The sequence below is a fragment of the Cheilinus undulatus genome, linkage group 17 (assembly GCF_018320785.1).
Source record: "Cheilinus undulatus linkage group 17, ASM1832078v1, whole genome shotgun sequence".
Lineage (NCBI taxonomy): Eukaryota > Metazoa > Chordata > Actinopteri > Labriformes > Labridae > Cheilinus > Cheilinus undulatus.
The window spans coordinates 18258397-18275922 of NC_054881.1; the positions used below are offsets into that span (position 1 = coordinate 18258397).

At 36.4% G+C, this 17526-nt stretch overlaps 1 protein-coding gene and 1 long non-coding RNA gene across 2 annotated transcripts; one reads left to right on the forward strand and one right to left on the reverse strand.

Annotated features, from left to right (window-relative positions):
• Window positions 1–14: 14 nt before the first annotated feature.
• LOC121525079 lies at window positions 15–9769 on the forward strand. The gene is made up of 3 exons (XR_005993190.1): window positions 15–325; window positions 3170–3298; window positions 9397–9769. It is a non-coding gene; the product is annotated as an uncharacterized LOC121525079 (long non-coding RNA).
• On the reverse strand, window positions 6877–11933 carry LOC121525078 (integumentary mucin C.1-like). Its single transcript, XM_041810852.1, has 3 exons — window positions 11814–11933; window positions 11505–11581; window positions 6877–8354 (listed from the first exon to the last, which is right to left on the reverse strand). The coding sequence occupies exons 2-3, from the start codon at window positions 11562–11564 to the stop codon at window positions 7998–8000; spliced, it is 417 nt and encodes a 138-aa protein (XP_041666786.1). The 5' UTR covers window positions 11565–11581; window positions 11814–11933; the 3' UTR covers window positions 6877–7997.
• Between the last annotated feature and the right edge of the window lie 5593 nt (window positions 11934–17526).

The window sequence follows — 17526 nt, forward strand, 5'->3', positions numbered from 1 at the left end:
GTTGCACTCATTCAATTATAGTTGTCCTGACTTTATATGAGAAGTTGCAAACGTTCAAATGTTTGTCTGAAGAAACAAGAAAAAATAGAAATTGTGATATTCTTTATTGAATCCTTACTGCTATAACTGAAGAGACTAGCTAGCTTGTTTTACAGTGTAGCTAGCGATATTAGCAGGTTAGCTCCCCGGTTGGCTAACTGTAATGTGAGAGAAGACATGCTAACAACTCAACAATAGTACAAACAATAGTCACCCAAAACATACTTTAACCAGGATACGGAGCCCTTCCCCCCTATGGGGAAAGAAGAATGAGCTCTATCATCAAGTAAGTGAGTAGTATTTATGTGGTTAAACTGGTTTCTCTCTTGTGTATGGTCATTTTTAAGAGGTTTTTAGGATATGCTATGTTTTAGCAACGAACCAGTGCGAAAGAAGCATGAAAAACAGGGGTAAGAACTCAAGAAAAAGTGTCAATAAATTCGGAAATATTCAACATATAGAGGGGAAAATTTACAATTGAGATTACATAGAATATTTCAAGTTTTGAAGTTTAAGTTTTTCACCTAAAAATTACACGTTTTATACAGAGTTCAAATATATGTGATTATAGAAGTTGAATTATTTTTAGTTTTTGTTTTAACACTGTTCATACATCTCTCCTAACTTAAAATGAACAGATTTGTTAGTTGAAAATAGGGATTTTATTATTGATATAGGCAATATTCTTTTTAAGACACACAAACATGGCAAGAAATGATATAAGAATGAGAGAAAAAAGAGAAAATTGCACAATTAAAGGAGGGATATTCATTTTTTGATGATCTGGGATGCCAGTATACAAATTTATACAAGCCAATAACAATATTGATATTAATATTTGATATCATAGGACTCGTACATAATGTGGGAGGTATTTCTACACCTTGATTGGAGTCCACCTGTTGTATTTAAAACTGACTGGACATGATTCGGAAAGGCACGGCATACAATGCATATCAGAGCAAATCTAAGCCATGAGGTCGAAGGGACTGCCTGCAGAGCTCAGAGATGAGATTGTTGCAAGGCACAGATCTGGCTAAGGCTACAAAAAATGTTGTGCTGCGCTGAAGTTGGCAGTTCCTTTGACATCATGACTCGGGCTTTGCTCTGATATCAATTTACCACAGGTGGACTCCAATCAAGGAGTAGAAACCTGAGCTAAATTTCAAGTGTTGTTGCAAAGGACCTGAATAGTCATGTCGATGATATTTTTTTTTTAATTTTTCATAGATTTGCAGACATTTTTAAAATTCTGTTTTGACTTTGTCATGTTGGAGTACTTTGTATAGATTACTGAGGGGGAAAAATTGTGACTGTAGAATCAAGCTCTTTATAACAACACTGAAAAAGTAAGGGGGTCTGATTACTTTCTGAATGCATTGTAGGTCTGCTGGTCCACCCCAAAACTCCACAAAGGTTTTTTCGTACAGTTCATATCTAAAGCTGATATAGGTCGATATTTACAGCTGATATATTGATTGTAAGAAATGTTCTTATTTGTTGAACTCTTTAAGCTTATATCTGCTGATTTTGATATCATGGAAATAATATTCTACACCCAGAAATAAAGGTGAGAATTAAACACCTAAAGTTGTATAAAAAACAGTCTCTTAAAAACTACTGTTTGTTCTGATCTTATTTTTATGACAACAAACATTGATGACAGAGGCACTAGCCCTCTTAAGACACAATATATGACAACTATTGATAAAATTATGCAAAAAGTGGTAAAATTAAGCAATAAAAGTGAGGGTCAAATACCTAAATTGTGCAAAGGTCTCTTGATAAAACTGTGGTTTAGACTTTTAAACAACACTCTCTCAAAGGGTTTTAGTTGGTGACAGATACCCAAATCCAGCAAAGTTTGGCTCTGAATCATGCCTTAGGGCTTTACCAGCATAGGGAATGTGCCTGAAGCTTTACTTAAACTCAGATTGCTTCAGTCATAATGATATAAAACCTTAATTGTGTTTACAGTATTTATCCATGAGCAATTGTGGGAGCTGTGTAATCCCGCAGCAGGATATGAGGCATGAAAACCCATAAATCCTGTCTTTAAAAACCCTTTTTGAAGTTCAAACCATCAAGATTAGTCAAAGAAAAACAAGGTTGACGACATAAATGTGCCTACCACAGTTTGCTTTTTTGTATTATCCTCAGTGGGTGGAGAGTTTGTAAGTAAACCCTTAAAACTATTCCGTTGAAATTAGGGCTGGGCAATAAATTGAAAATTAGATTAAATCGCAGTATGGCCTGCAGCACTGTTCAAATTGTGGAAGGTGCAATATATCTTTGACCTGAAATTTGTGTCAAAATAGCAGTTTTGTTTATTTATTTTTTTGCAGAAGAGATTATATGCATGACATATCATGCATTCATTGAAGTGCCATATTTTTTTTAGAATAGTCTGTAAAAAATCTTACCTTAAATTTTGTGTGTTTTTTTTAATTAACAACTATATCCAATTTGCAGTATGAGTCCAAATCATCAGAATTAGATATTTTAAAAGATTTTTTTCAGCCCTTGTTTAGGAATGAAGGAGAGTTAAGGAATAATCACATATCAAATTGCAATCACAATATTGGATTAAAAAATTGCAATCAGATTATTTTTCAAAATCATTCAGCCCTAGTCGAAATGATCTGTGTCTTCAAATGTGTCATATCTCATGTATTTTGCATCATGCAGAAGTGTTATAAATTATGATCTAGCAGTTATGGTTTTATCCCGGATCAGTTAGGATGGAATTATTCAAACAGGCATCTCCTATTGAAGCTTATAGGATGTCTGTTGTTCAATGCTAGAGTCTTTTTGGTAACTTAAAGTCATCTGGTGTTGCTGACTAAAACCACTGCAGTGCTGCTATTCCCTGGGTAAAGAATATAATGTACATTTGAGAAGGGAATAAATTATCCCAAGTTTCAACTTTTTTGTCAGATTGAATAAATCAAATTCATCTAGTGTGCATGAGTATGCATGCTGTGTTTTTCAGGCCTGTTTTGCATGCCACATAAGTGTATGATGACATCTTTGCCTCCATATGTGATTTTGGAACATGTCATTTTAAAACCATTGACAGTCATCTGCTGCAATAACAGACTACATATTCTGGTTTCCGGCTTTCCACCAGATGTTGGGACCTGGCTGCTGGGCTGTGCTCTCACTCAGAAGCAAGAGTGAAAGTAACGACTTACTGGCAGTGACAAGGCATCCTCACTGCTGAGTTACTCTTCCTCCCAAATGTATTAGATTGATTAAGGTAAGGATTTTATACAACTGAGTAATTGTAACTGGTGTTGTGCACCAGGTCCAAAGTTTATTTGACTATGTGAAAATTTACCAGGTCTAAACATGGACTAGAATATCCAAGTCCAAATTCATATATAATGGATTGCTGTATGTGACTTTCACCACTAGATGGGGCTGAGTTTTTGCAGTGATTTTTTACCAAAGCCTGTGGTACATTTGGTTGGTTTTGAAACACAAAAATATGTTTTTATTTGAAGACTGAGTTATGGTAAATTAATTGAAAGAGTTGTATTTTAAGTAGTACATAACTTTTAGGACTAAAAGGTACTAGGATTTTATCATAAAAAGCTAACACACTTGGGAAAAAGTATTTGTGAACCGTGTCTGAGCTACATATGTTTAAATGTACTTGAGATGTTTAATTGTGCAGGACAGGCTGCCTCTTGCCTGTCTTGGTCACCTGCTATATAAAGTACTGAAGCTGAAATTCCAAACCTTGCTGAAATAAATAAGTAATGAGGAACTTAACGTTCATGTTAGTGCTGGGCAATAAATCAAGTTTGATTTTAAACTATGATTTTAGCTTTTGGTGATCATGAAAACAAGATCAAATGATTAATGTGCTGCATACTAACAGAAAAAGCAGCTGATGGCTAAAAAAAAACAAACAAAAGGGTCTCAGTTACATGGAGCCCCTTTGGTTTTGAGGTGTCAGACCTGAAGCAATGCAAAATATTTTGCAGATGTTGTCTGATGGTTGTGTCTACCCCGCAAGGTGCCAAAAGATTCATTTAATAATTTGAAATTCATGCAGAGATGCAGATATGTTACAATCACTAAATATATGTGTTTAATGATCTTGATCTCAGTATCAGTCCAGACAGTCATAACTAGAGTTTGCGCCCTTAATGAACTGCTCTATTTTGCATCATCATGTATGTCTACCCCATTCAACAGAAAACAAGCACCTAGTCTCATGATGATCTATTTTTTCTTGTAGTGCATGTGTCACAGAGTGAAAGATAGACCCAGGATTTTATTTCTGCAGGCCACAGACAAACTATAATCTTTTACTTTCTGAGTACTGTGTCTACACAAGATTAACAACTGTAGTATGATGACAAAAAAGTGAATACATTTTGTTTTGACACTGTTCACACATCTCACTTAACCTCAAAAAAGCAAATTTGTATATCAAACATGATAATTTTGTGATTGGCTAAATTATATTTTTAAATAGTGATGCTGAGATGACTTTCTTTCATTCTCTTCTTTCTGTGCTATATAAAATAAAAATGAATGAGGACTTTGATACAGCAACTCTCAGTCGGCTAAAAAAAAAAACGGAAATCTACATTTGAATGATAGGACTTATAGGTCTGACATAATGTGAAAACAATGGACCCAAAAGCAAAGCTCAGAGGCAGCATCCAAAAAAGGCAGAACATTTAATCAGTCCAAGAGCGTTGATAAATGAAAACGGACTGCAAAAAAAATCCAAAAGACATCTTGCAGAAGGCAGAGTCGAAAAATAGTTAAAAGGCATACATGAGGAATCAGATCAAAAATAATGCTGAGAACTAGGAACATGAAGAATGGCGCACTAGGGATACACAATCAGGGGATAACACAACACAGGTAAGGGTAATCAGAGCAGGTTAATATGTGAGACAGGGAAAAGATCAGAAAAGGCATCCATCCATCCATTATCTACACCTCTTGTCCCGTTTTGACAGGCATCTGGCTGCAGACCTTGAGCAGACCTCTTTGGTGGGGCGCTCAGCAGCAGACCTCTACACTGGGGCGATGACAGTTGCTGCTCTCAAACATGACGGACGAACGAGAGGAGCACAGGAACACATATAAAAACTTTTTTAAAGCCTTTTTTGTTTGTTGGTTTTAACCAACCTATTTAATCTGTAAGACAATGTTAAGGATTCAAAACAGAGTAAGTTTTTTCCCCTATAAGGATTGCAAGACATGATACCATCATCTTTATGCAAAAATAAGTGATAATTTACCATTTATCATTTTACCAGTAAAGAGACACAAAAAAATATCAATTAGTATTTTTATTTTTTTGTGAAAATATGTTGCATTCAGTTTCAGTTTTCAGTGAATTTCTACTGTTAATTTCAATCCTCAGCCGTTGTCATGGAAATCTACGAGCCGTTTTTTTAAACTTAACTGCAGTTATTGAAAAATACAAAATCTCAATGAGAAAATACAGACACTGGAAATAATTCAACTGGATAACAAAAAATAGACAAGGCAACAAAAATAACTAGGGGGATTTGAATAAATATCAAATCTAGCCGTTTATAATGAACGTTTTAATTGCGATGACATCATTTCCTGCAGCTAGAGTAGCATCCGAAATCATTTTTGTGTTTTGCAGTTTAGTCCACTATATAGTCCACTATATGCTGCTCACTATATAGTGGATAGGGAGTAGGGAATGAGTGTGTGGTTTTGGACAATGCCATGGCTATTTTACACAACAGCACAGTTTTATGAACAAAAAAGACTGAAATACTACCAAGTCTTGCAATTTCAGCTCAGGTAATATACGTCATTGCCCTAGTGTAGAGGTCTGCTCGAAGTCTGCAGCCAGATCCTCTTGCCCCTTTTGGGGTCATGGACTGTATGCAGGTCAGTTTCAGGGCTGACATACAGAGACACTCACACCTACGGTCAATTTAGAGTCACCAATTAACCTAACAAGCATGTCTGGAACCTCTTGCTGTGTGTCAACAGCTCTAACCCCTGCACCGCTGTGCTGCCCTCTGAAAAGACACAGTGTACAAAACTATACAAAACAAAACACGAAGTAAGAAAATATCCAAGTATCCAAACAATAAATAAACTATCTATCAAAGTTTCAAAGATTGCAGTATAAGTCAAAAAATGTGATGAGTAATATTATTTTTCAGTATTGTGATAATGGTATGAAGTGCTTGTAATTAAACAACAATAAGAATCTGTAATAGCTTTAACTGGATCTATATGCAATATGTTTCTCACAAATCCAAAATGAATCAAATACCTTAACCTGTAAATTTGGAAGCATTGCCGAGGGTAGCTGAAATTCATCTGACTGCATGAAAGTAGCGTGAGTATAAAAAATGTACACACGCTGAGTGAGGGAGCAGTGCTTATTTACATGAAAATTTGGCATTTTCACTGAAATAATTTCAGACTTTTGCTATGTGTTATAACGAAAGCTCATACTATGATGATGAAATTACTTGTCATGCAGCCTTCACTGATGACGTCAAAGCACATTTCCCAGGAAGGTCTTACAATCAGCCAAAGGCAAGACAGAGCTGTTTGCAATATCCACGCTGATATTACGGCATAACCTGGTTGTTTTACAGTAAATTCTACTGTCATCAACATGCTCTGAATATTGCCATGTCTCACAATGTTTTTCATTAATAAAATGTGCTTACATGGTACCGTCTTACATGAAATATGTAATCAGGCTATTTTAGGCCACTGCCACTGTAATGAATTTGGGAAAAAGCTTCTACTCTCTGTGTTGTAAATGCTCTGTTAAAATGATGGCAGGTGAGATGATAGGTGAGATGCGTGTAATATACTTTATTTTTTGTAGAAGAAAGAACAGTGGTGAAATTGTCACATTTAGACAGACTTTAAATCCAGAAATAAAGCAATCACTTGTTTAAAAAGAAACAAACCATAACCATTAAAATATTTCCTTCAGCCCCTTAACCATATTTAATTTTGGAAAAGAAGAATTCACAGCCCATAATTAAGGCAACCCACTGGTGATAACTGGGGTGTTGTTACTCAGCATGTGCTGACAAAAGACAAGAGCTAACAGGAAAAACAGGACACACCCTTTAAAGTGTGTGCTCACACTGCTGTGGGGTAAAATTTCAGTGCATAATTCATAAACTTCAGGGACACTGTTCTGCTATCTACTTTACAATAAGAAGCTTAAACTGTAGGGGATCCTTCATAAAATGTTTAAAAAGTAAAGAAGAATACTTCAAAAGGCCTATCTATGTAAATACTGGATTTGGCACATTCCACAAAGATATCTTGTGTTCTTTCCTGATCAGTTCATACTAAATAAACATAAGAAAGTACTCAGTGGTTTGGTCTTCAAACAGATGGCTGAGACTCCTCATATGATCATCAAGGGAAAAAAAAAACAATCACATTATTTCTGATAATACATTTGAATGGGCATTTAAAATCCATTTGTACAAGCATGTTTAATGCCTTTCTTTTAATCTGAAAATTTGGCTGCAGCTTGTATACCTGGTGTAGCCATTGTAGACTCATCATCAGAACGTTTTAAAAAGCCTTTTTTTTCTCCCTTCTAGCAAGACACATTTTGGATCTTTGTACATAAGTCTTCAATTTTTGCAGAAATACTTGCAAAAAAAATTGGATGAAACTAGAATTTAAAAACCAGTTTTTGTATTTTTAAAATTGAGTGCCTAGTGATTGTCATCTTAAGTCACAGAGCTTCAGCACATCTTTTGGTTACATTTTTTTGGATGGATATTCTAATTGATCTTTACATTCTTTGGCTTCAATCACTATCAGTAGTTATGATAGTTTTAATGATTTACTCCCTAAAATCATGATGCCCGTTGTATTTAACTCTTGCTATTGAACCCAGACAGGTATATCATCAAATAAGAGTGTGAATAGTTGTAATCTCTCAACAGGAATCAGTTGTCTCCTCTGTTGTCTGTGATAGGAGCTGCAGTTGGTGGCGCCTGTGTACTATTTTGGGTTGCACTGCTAGGTGTTGTTGCCAGGGTTGACACTGTTGTCTGTTTTGTGGTTGCTGTTGTTGTGGACACGGTGGTCGGGCCTCTTGTAGTCGTGGTGGTGGTGGTGGTGGTCGTGACTGAATTTTCCTCAGATGAATCTTCATCAGATTCACTTGATTCCGGTGACTGATCTGAAGAGCCCTCTTGGCTGGATGAGTCCCGACACAACCACCTCAAAACCTTTTCCTTCATCTCTTCCAGTCTGCGATCCCTGATACGCTTGTCCCTCCAGGAATCTTTGCCCTTTTGATGCTGTGGAGAGAATACATCAATTGAAAAGCTATTAGGCTCTGAAATATAATTTAGCTCTAATTTTCCAATGCAGTATTATCTGAAATTAATCTTATATTAGACATTCCTGCATCACAAATAATTGACCAGACAAATTTTTCTCACTGCACAAAAAAAAAAAAACAACAACAAAAAAATAAACAAAACAAAAAAAAAAACACCATATTTGTTTTGGGAATGGATTTCGTTTTTATTTGCCAAAACTTTATTATTTCCCCTCATTATCTGAAATTCAGCTATAAAGTTAAAGTAAAGATTTACTGTTCAATCAAAATGCTGTATGGCAGTGTTTCTCAACTGGTGGGTTGCAAAACTGTTTTCAGTGGGTTGCAATGTTTGCCTCAAATAATGGTGGCAAAAATCTATCAAGTACTGAAAGCCTTCGTGGATTTACATTCATACAGTGGGTTTTTACTGTAGCAATGGGTAAAAATCAACATTTTTTCTCAGTATTTCAACTAATTTTTCTAATTTTCACAGGATGACAAAGCTGCTTTTCCCATGGTAGCAAAAAACCCTCAAAATCTCTGGAAAATTGCAAAAAATTGCCATTTTATCAAAGGCAAATGGAGACAAATTTGTTTTTGTCCCTTCACTTGGGTCATTTAAATGCTTTGTTCCATGTAATATCCAAACTGGAACATATTTATTTTCCATTCTAGAGACCTTAGTGGAGCTACACCAGTTGAGAACCCCTGCTCTCATTGATGGAGTCTTTAATTCAAAACTAGAAATAAGCAATGGAGCTGAGCTTCGGTGTCTTTTGTTATTGTTTTGGTTGAGAATTCCCTGGTGGCAGAATTTTTATACTGTGTGTGGACTTTTGAAATTTAAGGTCATAAAAAGTCTTATAAAGTGTTAATTTTTACAAGTGAGGGTCTTACATTTTACACACACATCTTAGACAGAGCTTTGGCAAAGATGTGTCTTAATCTTGTCTTCATTTTGTGCCCAAACTAAAAGGCTATGATTTTAATTGTTGTTTTGCTTGTTCCCTTGACAGTTCATGGCATACTCAACATTGTTGCAAGGACCTATCTGTCTGTGTCATCCCCGCCCCTCAGTGTGAGGAGAGTGGAGAAGTGCGAGTGCTCAGAGAGTTCAAAAATAATTTTAGACTACAAAAATATTTGCATGCAACCATGCACTCCTTCATATCTGTGCCTCTTTCCCTGTCTCTGATATCATAATACTAAATCCATTTTTAGCATTGTGGCTGGTTATGATGTAAAATATAAGTCTCACATTAACAAATAAGCCAAATAGAGTGACAAAAACAAAACTTCTGAAACACAAAACAACAAAATAATCACTAACTGAGGCAAGGTGATGAGTGAGACAGAATATGTACAGTGTGTTACTGTCTGTTTCCTTGGGTTTTAAGGTGTATAAATTCATTGAAATAAAGCTTTTGTTAGAGGCAACAAAAACAAATTATCCCCTTATTTTAGTGAGATCTTTAAACTTTATGTAAGGTTTGCTCTATTTATTCATGCATTAGTTTATTTTTTTGATTTGGGGGTTAAAGCAATACAAAACTGTCATGCGATCTGTATTTTTCATGAAACTACTCCATTTAAAAATGCCCATGTAAAAAATGCACAAACATGCACGTTACCGTTAATGTGAACCTTATGAAGGAGGTGGCATCCTTTCTTAAATGATAAACTACTTCTCTGTGGTTTTTATTGTGCATAGCTGAATTTCCATAAAAAGTGTTGCATAAGTATTTACCAAAATGCTGAAAAAAATATATACGTTGGAGGCTGAAAATGTCCAGGGTGAAGATCCTTAAACCCCCCCCTCATTACTAGGGATGCATGATATTATCTTCAGGGTATTGGTATCGGCAGATATTACCTGACAAAGTGAAATATCTGTGTCAGCAGGTATGAAAATTTCTGCTGATATTTACAACACATATTTTGGCTCTAAAAATCAGCGTATATTAGCTGTAAATATTGGCTGTACAAACAAATCAGTTGGTGGAGTTTTAAGCTGGAACAACAGAACTTTATCAGCTACTTAAAATCCGAAAATTTTGCCCCGGTGCCTTGTACTGAGAAGTCTCCAATACTTCTCATTTTTTAAATAGTTTTCCATGTAAAAATAATACTTCATTTTTCACAGTTAAGGTCTTGTCAAACAGGAGACTTTTGTTTATCAGAATTTTGTTTTATTATCAGGGAATTTGGATGCAAACACTTGGCTTTCAGAGACAATATTTTTTATCAGGAAGTGCTTCACAGAGTACACAGTACAGTGTACATTGAAATGAGCCACCGAGTACAATAAATGAGTCACTGCCATTAATAGTGTTTTGATCAAGCATCTGCAAAGTCAATGACATTTTTTCTTCCAATATTTATCTCGATAAACAGACTTTGATGTGCAGCAAACTCTTCCCAAGCATCGTCAGTGTCTCTGAAGACACTGATTAATTCTAAAAAATGGGAAATGAGTGGCATATTGAAAGGATTAATGGTGTCACCAGTTGATCCAACACCAGTTAAACCATGACACTGATGGAATACATCAGACAAAATCAATGATAAAAAGGTGACGTGAGTTTTAACTTCTGGCTGTGTTTTATTTTAGAGGTTTTAAATAAAAATGCGTAATCAAGTATTTTATTATCTTTTTTACATTTCTATGACTATCAGTTATTGTAAATGACCTCCTCTGGCCCACAGTACCTGTTCACAGGTTGGGACTGGGGTAAATGTTAAAAATTAACTTGGTTTCTTTTGGATTAAATAAACTCTGAGACAATGATTTTGCAATTTTAGAGTCTTGAATAAAAGTACTTCAGATATTAAGGTGGCGCTAGAGTAACATTCTTAAAATGTCTGAAATAATAAAGGAAAAGATATTAACAGTTAAAAACCGTATGAAATCTGTACTCTGCTAGGGACAAATTTAAACTTGGGCATCAAAATTGAAAAAAGCAGCTCTGTTCAACTGAAAACAAAACAGCTGTTTAATAAAATGAAAGGCTGTAGCTTAAGCTTTGAGAATGGTGGCAACAAAACACTACATGAGGAAAGTGAAGCTCAGTCACTGAGAGAAAGAGAGAAGAGTGATAAGTGAAGAGCTTTGCAGTTAGCTTACCGGCCAAGCAGAGGCTGTTGTAAGACAGACGATGACGAGGATGACTACAAGGAGCTTCATCTCTGATTGGTTCCTGTCTGCAAAGGAGGGAAACCACAAACAAAAACACAGTCATTTATGCTCAGCTAACAAGACGCTGTCACAGGTTAAATGTGAGAATAGTATTTAACTATCCAACAACATTCATTTATATGAAATACAGTATTTATAATTCATAGCAAGAAATAATAATATAATTGAAAAGTTGTTCAAAATCACACAAGAAAAATATAATTCAAATTAAGAAATAAAAATAAATTGAGAACTCACCAGGTATCTGTAGCGGTGGACCTCTTCTTTGTGACGTCTCTTAAATGTTGTGTAGCTGGTTTCACTCTCTGTTTCAGTGCAGAAAGATGTGTGATATCCATGCAGGACTGGCTGCTCCTAATATATGCTGCTCGGACAGAGAAGGTGGGCTGGGCAGGGCCATGCCAGGGGAGAGGATTGGGCAAGACTAGGATGCCTGGGGCTGGAGTGTAAGGGATGGGCAGGAGAGGAAGTTTACCACACAGTCATGTATGACCCAGATGTTATATCAGCTGTTTGTTTTGTGTTGTGGGTTATGCAGTGGTTGGCAAAAGAACATATATTTTATTTATCAGTAACACACTTGTCACTTTTATGTTTTTTTCTGAAATGGGGCTACTACTATGGGTTCATGACATGAACAGAATCATGTAACTGCATAAAGAGCTACACACGAAAATTTGAGGAGGAAGAAATGTGCTGATTAAAGCTACTGTGAGGAAGTTTAATTCTGGGCACCTGTTGGCAAAGCAGTGTCTTTAACATTTAGGGTTACCACAATACTCTAATACAACACTAATAAAAATAAAATGATATTGATGCGTATTTCAAAACCGTGGTGACACAAAAAAGATGGGGGTCCAAATTTTTGTTAATTTATTGTTCTTATTTATGAAAACATTCTGGCAACTTCTGGCTGAAATATGACTAGAGAGCGGTTTTGTAAAGCTTGGGAATTTTTAAATACAAAAATATCAAAATTTTTTAAAATTTTTGGTATACACTCTGGGGTTTTTGCAGTTTTCTATCAAATACCACCTGACACTGACAGTATTTGCGATGACATGAATGAAAATAATGGACAGCATTGATAACTGCTTCTGCACTTTTCGGCTTGCCATGCACTAAATGCATTTCAAATCTTACAAAAATCTTAAAAACACAGTAGACCAAAGACTTTAGGGCACTTTTAAAAGATTTTTCATTCTATAATCCTCTGGGCGCACACACTAGAAGACTAAGCTAGATGATCACACCACTAGAGACCACACACCTACCAACCTCACCAATGACCTCTCAGTGAAGATTCCCAACATAGAGGATTTCACAGAACCTTTCATGATCTAACGTGGCTTTAGAGTAAGAATCAACATGGATGACTAGCGATATTGTCTTGCCGTCCCTTTACCACAGGCTGTCCTGGCATGCTTTACAGCAGCAGTAAAAATCATAAAACAAAGAAATGAATCAGGAATTCTGGCTGGAATGAAGTAAATCCGTGTTAATGTTTGTGAGTGTTGATAGTATGAAACATTTGGCTGGTGGAGCTACTCAAGCTGCTTGCTGTCATTGTGTTTCATATTTGCGATTCAAGGTCTGGGAGGCTATGACGCAGTTTGAAGCAGTAAAACACTTGTGTTGACACCACACACTTTGGGATTAGTCAGAAAAATTATTTGATGAGCCTCCACTCAGGGGCGACAAATCTGGCCTAGAATCAGGCCTTAAGTTGTGTGATGTGTGGCCAGCCTCAAGCGCATTTCTCTCTCATTTTGAGAAATCTATAAATAAAAACAAAACGTTGGTTTTCTGTTCAGTAAATACTAGGGATGTTCCCAGGCATCTATTTCCCCATTCAGCTAAAGGCTAATTTAAATTGTGTTTAACAGACTGGTCCTCAGAGGAGGAAATATGTAGAAAACAGTCAGATTCCTCACAGGGTGATTGTGTCAGCAGGTACGATGTGAGCCTGATGTACTCTGTACAGCATGGCTAACATGAGCAGCTAGCTCCACCAGCCTTTGTTCCTCTTTACAGATTAATATCATGCTTTGATATGTGGCCGCTTTTCACTTTGAGTAGTTACACATGAGTTCAACCCTCAACAGCCTACATTCCACTTTATTTACATTTACACATTTACCACTTAAAAACTGTCATACCTGCTAAGGTTCTCATATTAATGTCTGTTGTAGTGCTGGGGGAAAGCTCAGACAGGAAGGCAGTGGCCATTAACTGAAGTTACAGTGGCCTCTAGTGACGGGAGGTTCAATACTAGGGAAGGGACCGATCCAATCCGATCCAATATCGGTATCGGGTCCGATATGGATGGAATTAATAGATCAGATATCTGACTGACGGTGCCGATCACTACACTTTGCGGTAGACCATGAACGCACCGCAGTCAAACACGAGACAGTCTGTGTGTAACTGAGCTAGTATTAGTTGGGGATGTTCTTAGTGGTATAATTACCTAGTAGATTAAACATAAATCTATATTTAGAATAGTCAAAACTAGTCTAAAGATGAGAGAACACAAAGAGTGGGTAAAGAGTGGGTGTGACGTTAGCCTGATAACTGCTAGCGCCTTCGTTCCTCTTTGCAGATTAATATCGTGCTTTGATATTTGGCTTCTTTTCACTTCGGGTGAGTAGTCATACATGAGCTTAACCCTCGACAGCCCACATACCACTTTATTTCCATTTACTACTTTGGAAAACTGTCATACCGCGGTCTTCCTACTGTATGTTTACAGGTTAGCTCTTAGCTGTTCGCCACTGCTGTCCTTCTCGTTTATGTCCGCTGAAGGATCAGAGAGGAAGGCTGCAGCCATTAACTGAAGCTACAGCGGTCTCTAGTGGCGGGAGGTTCATTAAAGACAGTATAGACAGGGATTTGTAACTTTTACTCAGTTGTTGTTTTTTGAATAATGCTGATATTTATTTTTTAGTAGTAGTTCAAATAAATTTGTTTGTAATACATTTGAATTCAATTCATTACCCATGTTGATGAAATCGGCAGGGGGTTATGTAAAGGGTTCTGTATCTTTGTTTGTTTGTATGTGTACAAGATAACTTGAGAACGGAAAGTCGGATCTTCACTAAACTTTCAGGGAATGTTGGGATGGTGACAGGGAAGAATCGATTAGATTTTGGTGATGACCCGTGCACCCTTTCGGTTTTTCTCAGACTTCAAATTTTGAACACCATAGTAATTGATGGTAGCGTGAGTTCCTCGGTGGCGCTGCTTAGGCGTGGATCTGCCGCCTTAGACGGCCATCCTAGTTTTTGTATTTCTTTTGCTTTTGAAAAAGAGGAGCTGGGTGGTTTACTACAGCCTCATGTAACTTCACACATTATACAAACAACAATAATAATTGTAAAAAAATATATATATATATATATATAAAGATATATATATAAACATATATATATATATACATATATATATATATATATATACCTCGGAATCAGTATCGGTATCGGCACATATTTACCAGAATCGGATCGAAACTGAAAAAAAGTGGATCGGTGCATCCCTATTCAATACGGTTTAAAAGATCATCGTCGGCCATAAATTTTATAAAAAGATAGGTAATTAGTTTAAACAATTCATAAATCTAGCCCCAGCTAAATTGATAAACAAATTTAACCATGCGCATCCTTAGTAAATTCGCCTTATGAAGTGATTTTATTGAATGGAGGTCTTACTTGAAACAAAAAGTAAACAGCAGAGATGGGTGAAGCTATATTATCTGCATATGGGCCTGTGCATTTTGCTTGGTGGATCCAACTTAGCATCAAGGAAGCTTGCAAAAAAGATCTGAGCAGTTTGGATGCATTTCTTACTTGATTTGCCATCAACTTCTATGTCTTCAAGCTGTTTGATACAGGGTTAATGTTTCGCTCGGTGGTCATTTGATAACAATTTTAAACAAACAAAACAAAACAAAGCAAATAATCTTGGTGGTTGCAATGTTAAGTACGGGGAAATTCAGTTGTCCAAAGTAAGGATCATGAATATCATGTTTTTGAGAACTCAAGCTTCTTTGGTTTTCCTTTTGGTTGCACAGTTTGAGTTCAGAAGGTACACTGTGTTAAAGTGGTTGGACAGATACTGATTAAGATAGGTCTAGTTATAAAAAATGAGTTTAATTTTAACCACATTTGTTCCATGAAATACCTCTAGGCTAAATATTACTCATTGCACCTTTAAGTACTAAAAGTTTTTTTCTTAATTTTGTATAGAAATAGAATAAATGATATAAAGCAAGATAAGGCCCAGCTGCTAATAATATCAGTTAATGATGTCTTGATATCCTTAAAGTTGACTTTTTTGTGAAGAGATATGTAAGCACTATCACAGAGAAGAAACCAGCGCTTTAAAAGCCATTTATTTTGAAACATTTCTTACTCGCTCCAGTCCATTCAGTGTTACAGTTGTTTTTTATTCTTATCAGTAAATGATGGGGTTAAATCATTGTCAGGGTTTAAATCTAAAGAAACTTTGCTGCTGCACTAGTTTCAGTTTATTCTGTACATACAGTGTTTCTTAACTGGGGTATTTTTCCAGTGTGGCAACTTTTCACCCAGCAGCATGAGTTATACGTCTGGATTTACATACTAATAATGTTCAGTGACTGTGCAGGAAGTGGTAAGGCTTATGGTTTTTTTGCCAGACATATTGAGCAGGAGATGTCCTATTTAAGATTTTCACTCGATCAAATGCCATGTGTAGATATTGAAGGAAATTAATGACAAAACTTAGGGATTTACAGTATGTTGCCAGAGAAAGCTCTCTGTCTGATCTTAAACACGGTGGGCACTTGTGGATGATTCTACAGAAAGCTGAGCTGAAATGTGACATAATGCTGACTGAGAAATGTTTTGTAGAAACGGAAGTCTGAATGAGGTGATGGAGAAACAACCCCTATACAGACTCCTGAGTGTTGAGAAGTCAGAGGAATGTAACAGTGTAGCCAGAGTTAAATAGCACATTGATCAGACCAGTGTGAGACGACAGTGTGTTACCTCATCACTCTGAAAGTTTCCTCTTCGCTGAGCCTCTCTTTTATGTGTGAAAATCCCTCAATCAGCTCAGCATGAGTCATCAGAAAGTTTTATATACATTTTAAAGACAAAGATTAACAAGCCAGACAATTCTGAGAGGGCTTGAGCTTACTAAACAATACTTGAGAATCTGACTGAGGAACAATGGCAGCCTTTGTTGGTGTTAACAAACCTCCTTTTCTTATTTCAGTTTGTGAAATGCACTGACATCATAAATATCTAAAGGGATGTTGAAAATATCCTTTGGATTAGGGTTGGAGATCAAAATCTTGGTCTGTTTGGACCTGGTTCTTAACTTCCAGTAAGCTAAAAATCAGTCATGTTAGCTTATTGACACTGCTAACAAGACTCACGACTGTGATGTAACATCATATTATGATATGACTTGTATAAAAACATACATACAGTTCTTACAAGGTGAATAAAAGCTCAAAAACATCATTAGAGGAAACCATAAACTCAGTACCTTAAACTTCCTCCTTAAGGAATAAAAAGACTTGCTGTGCTGTGAGTAGCATGCACTCAGCTGCCACCGGACAGTTTTTTTCATTTGCTCAGTTCAGCATTGAAAAGAACCACAGGGTGCTCCTTGTCATAACAATAAAACGGTATTGCCAGGACGGACCAGCTCTGCCCATCTCTGCAGTTTACTTTTTGTTTTGAATTTAGGGCTCTATTTTATAAAAACGGCACATCATAGGTGTACTGACGTTTTGTTTTCATTCATAAATTTCTTATAATGACAGAGAAATGTAACGTTGCAAAGCAGATGGATTTGCCCTTTTCCAAGTTTCTTACTGGCAAATCCATCTTGCAAAGCTCCCTGTTTGGGCCCGGTTAGAAAGTGACAGGACCAATCACCATCGAGGGGCAGTACTTTTGGG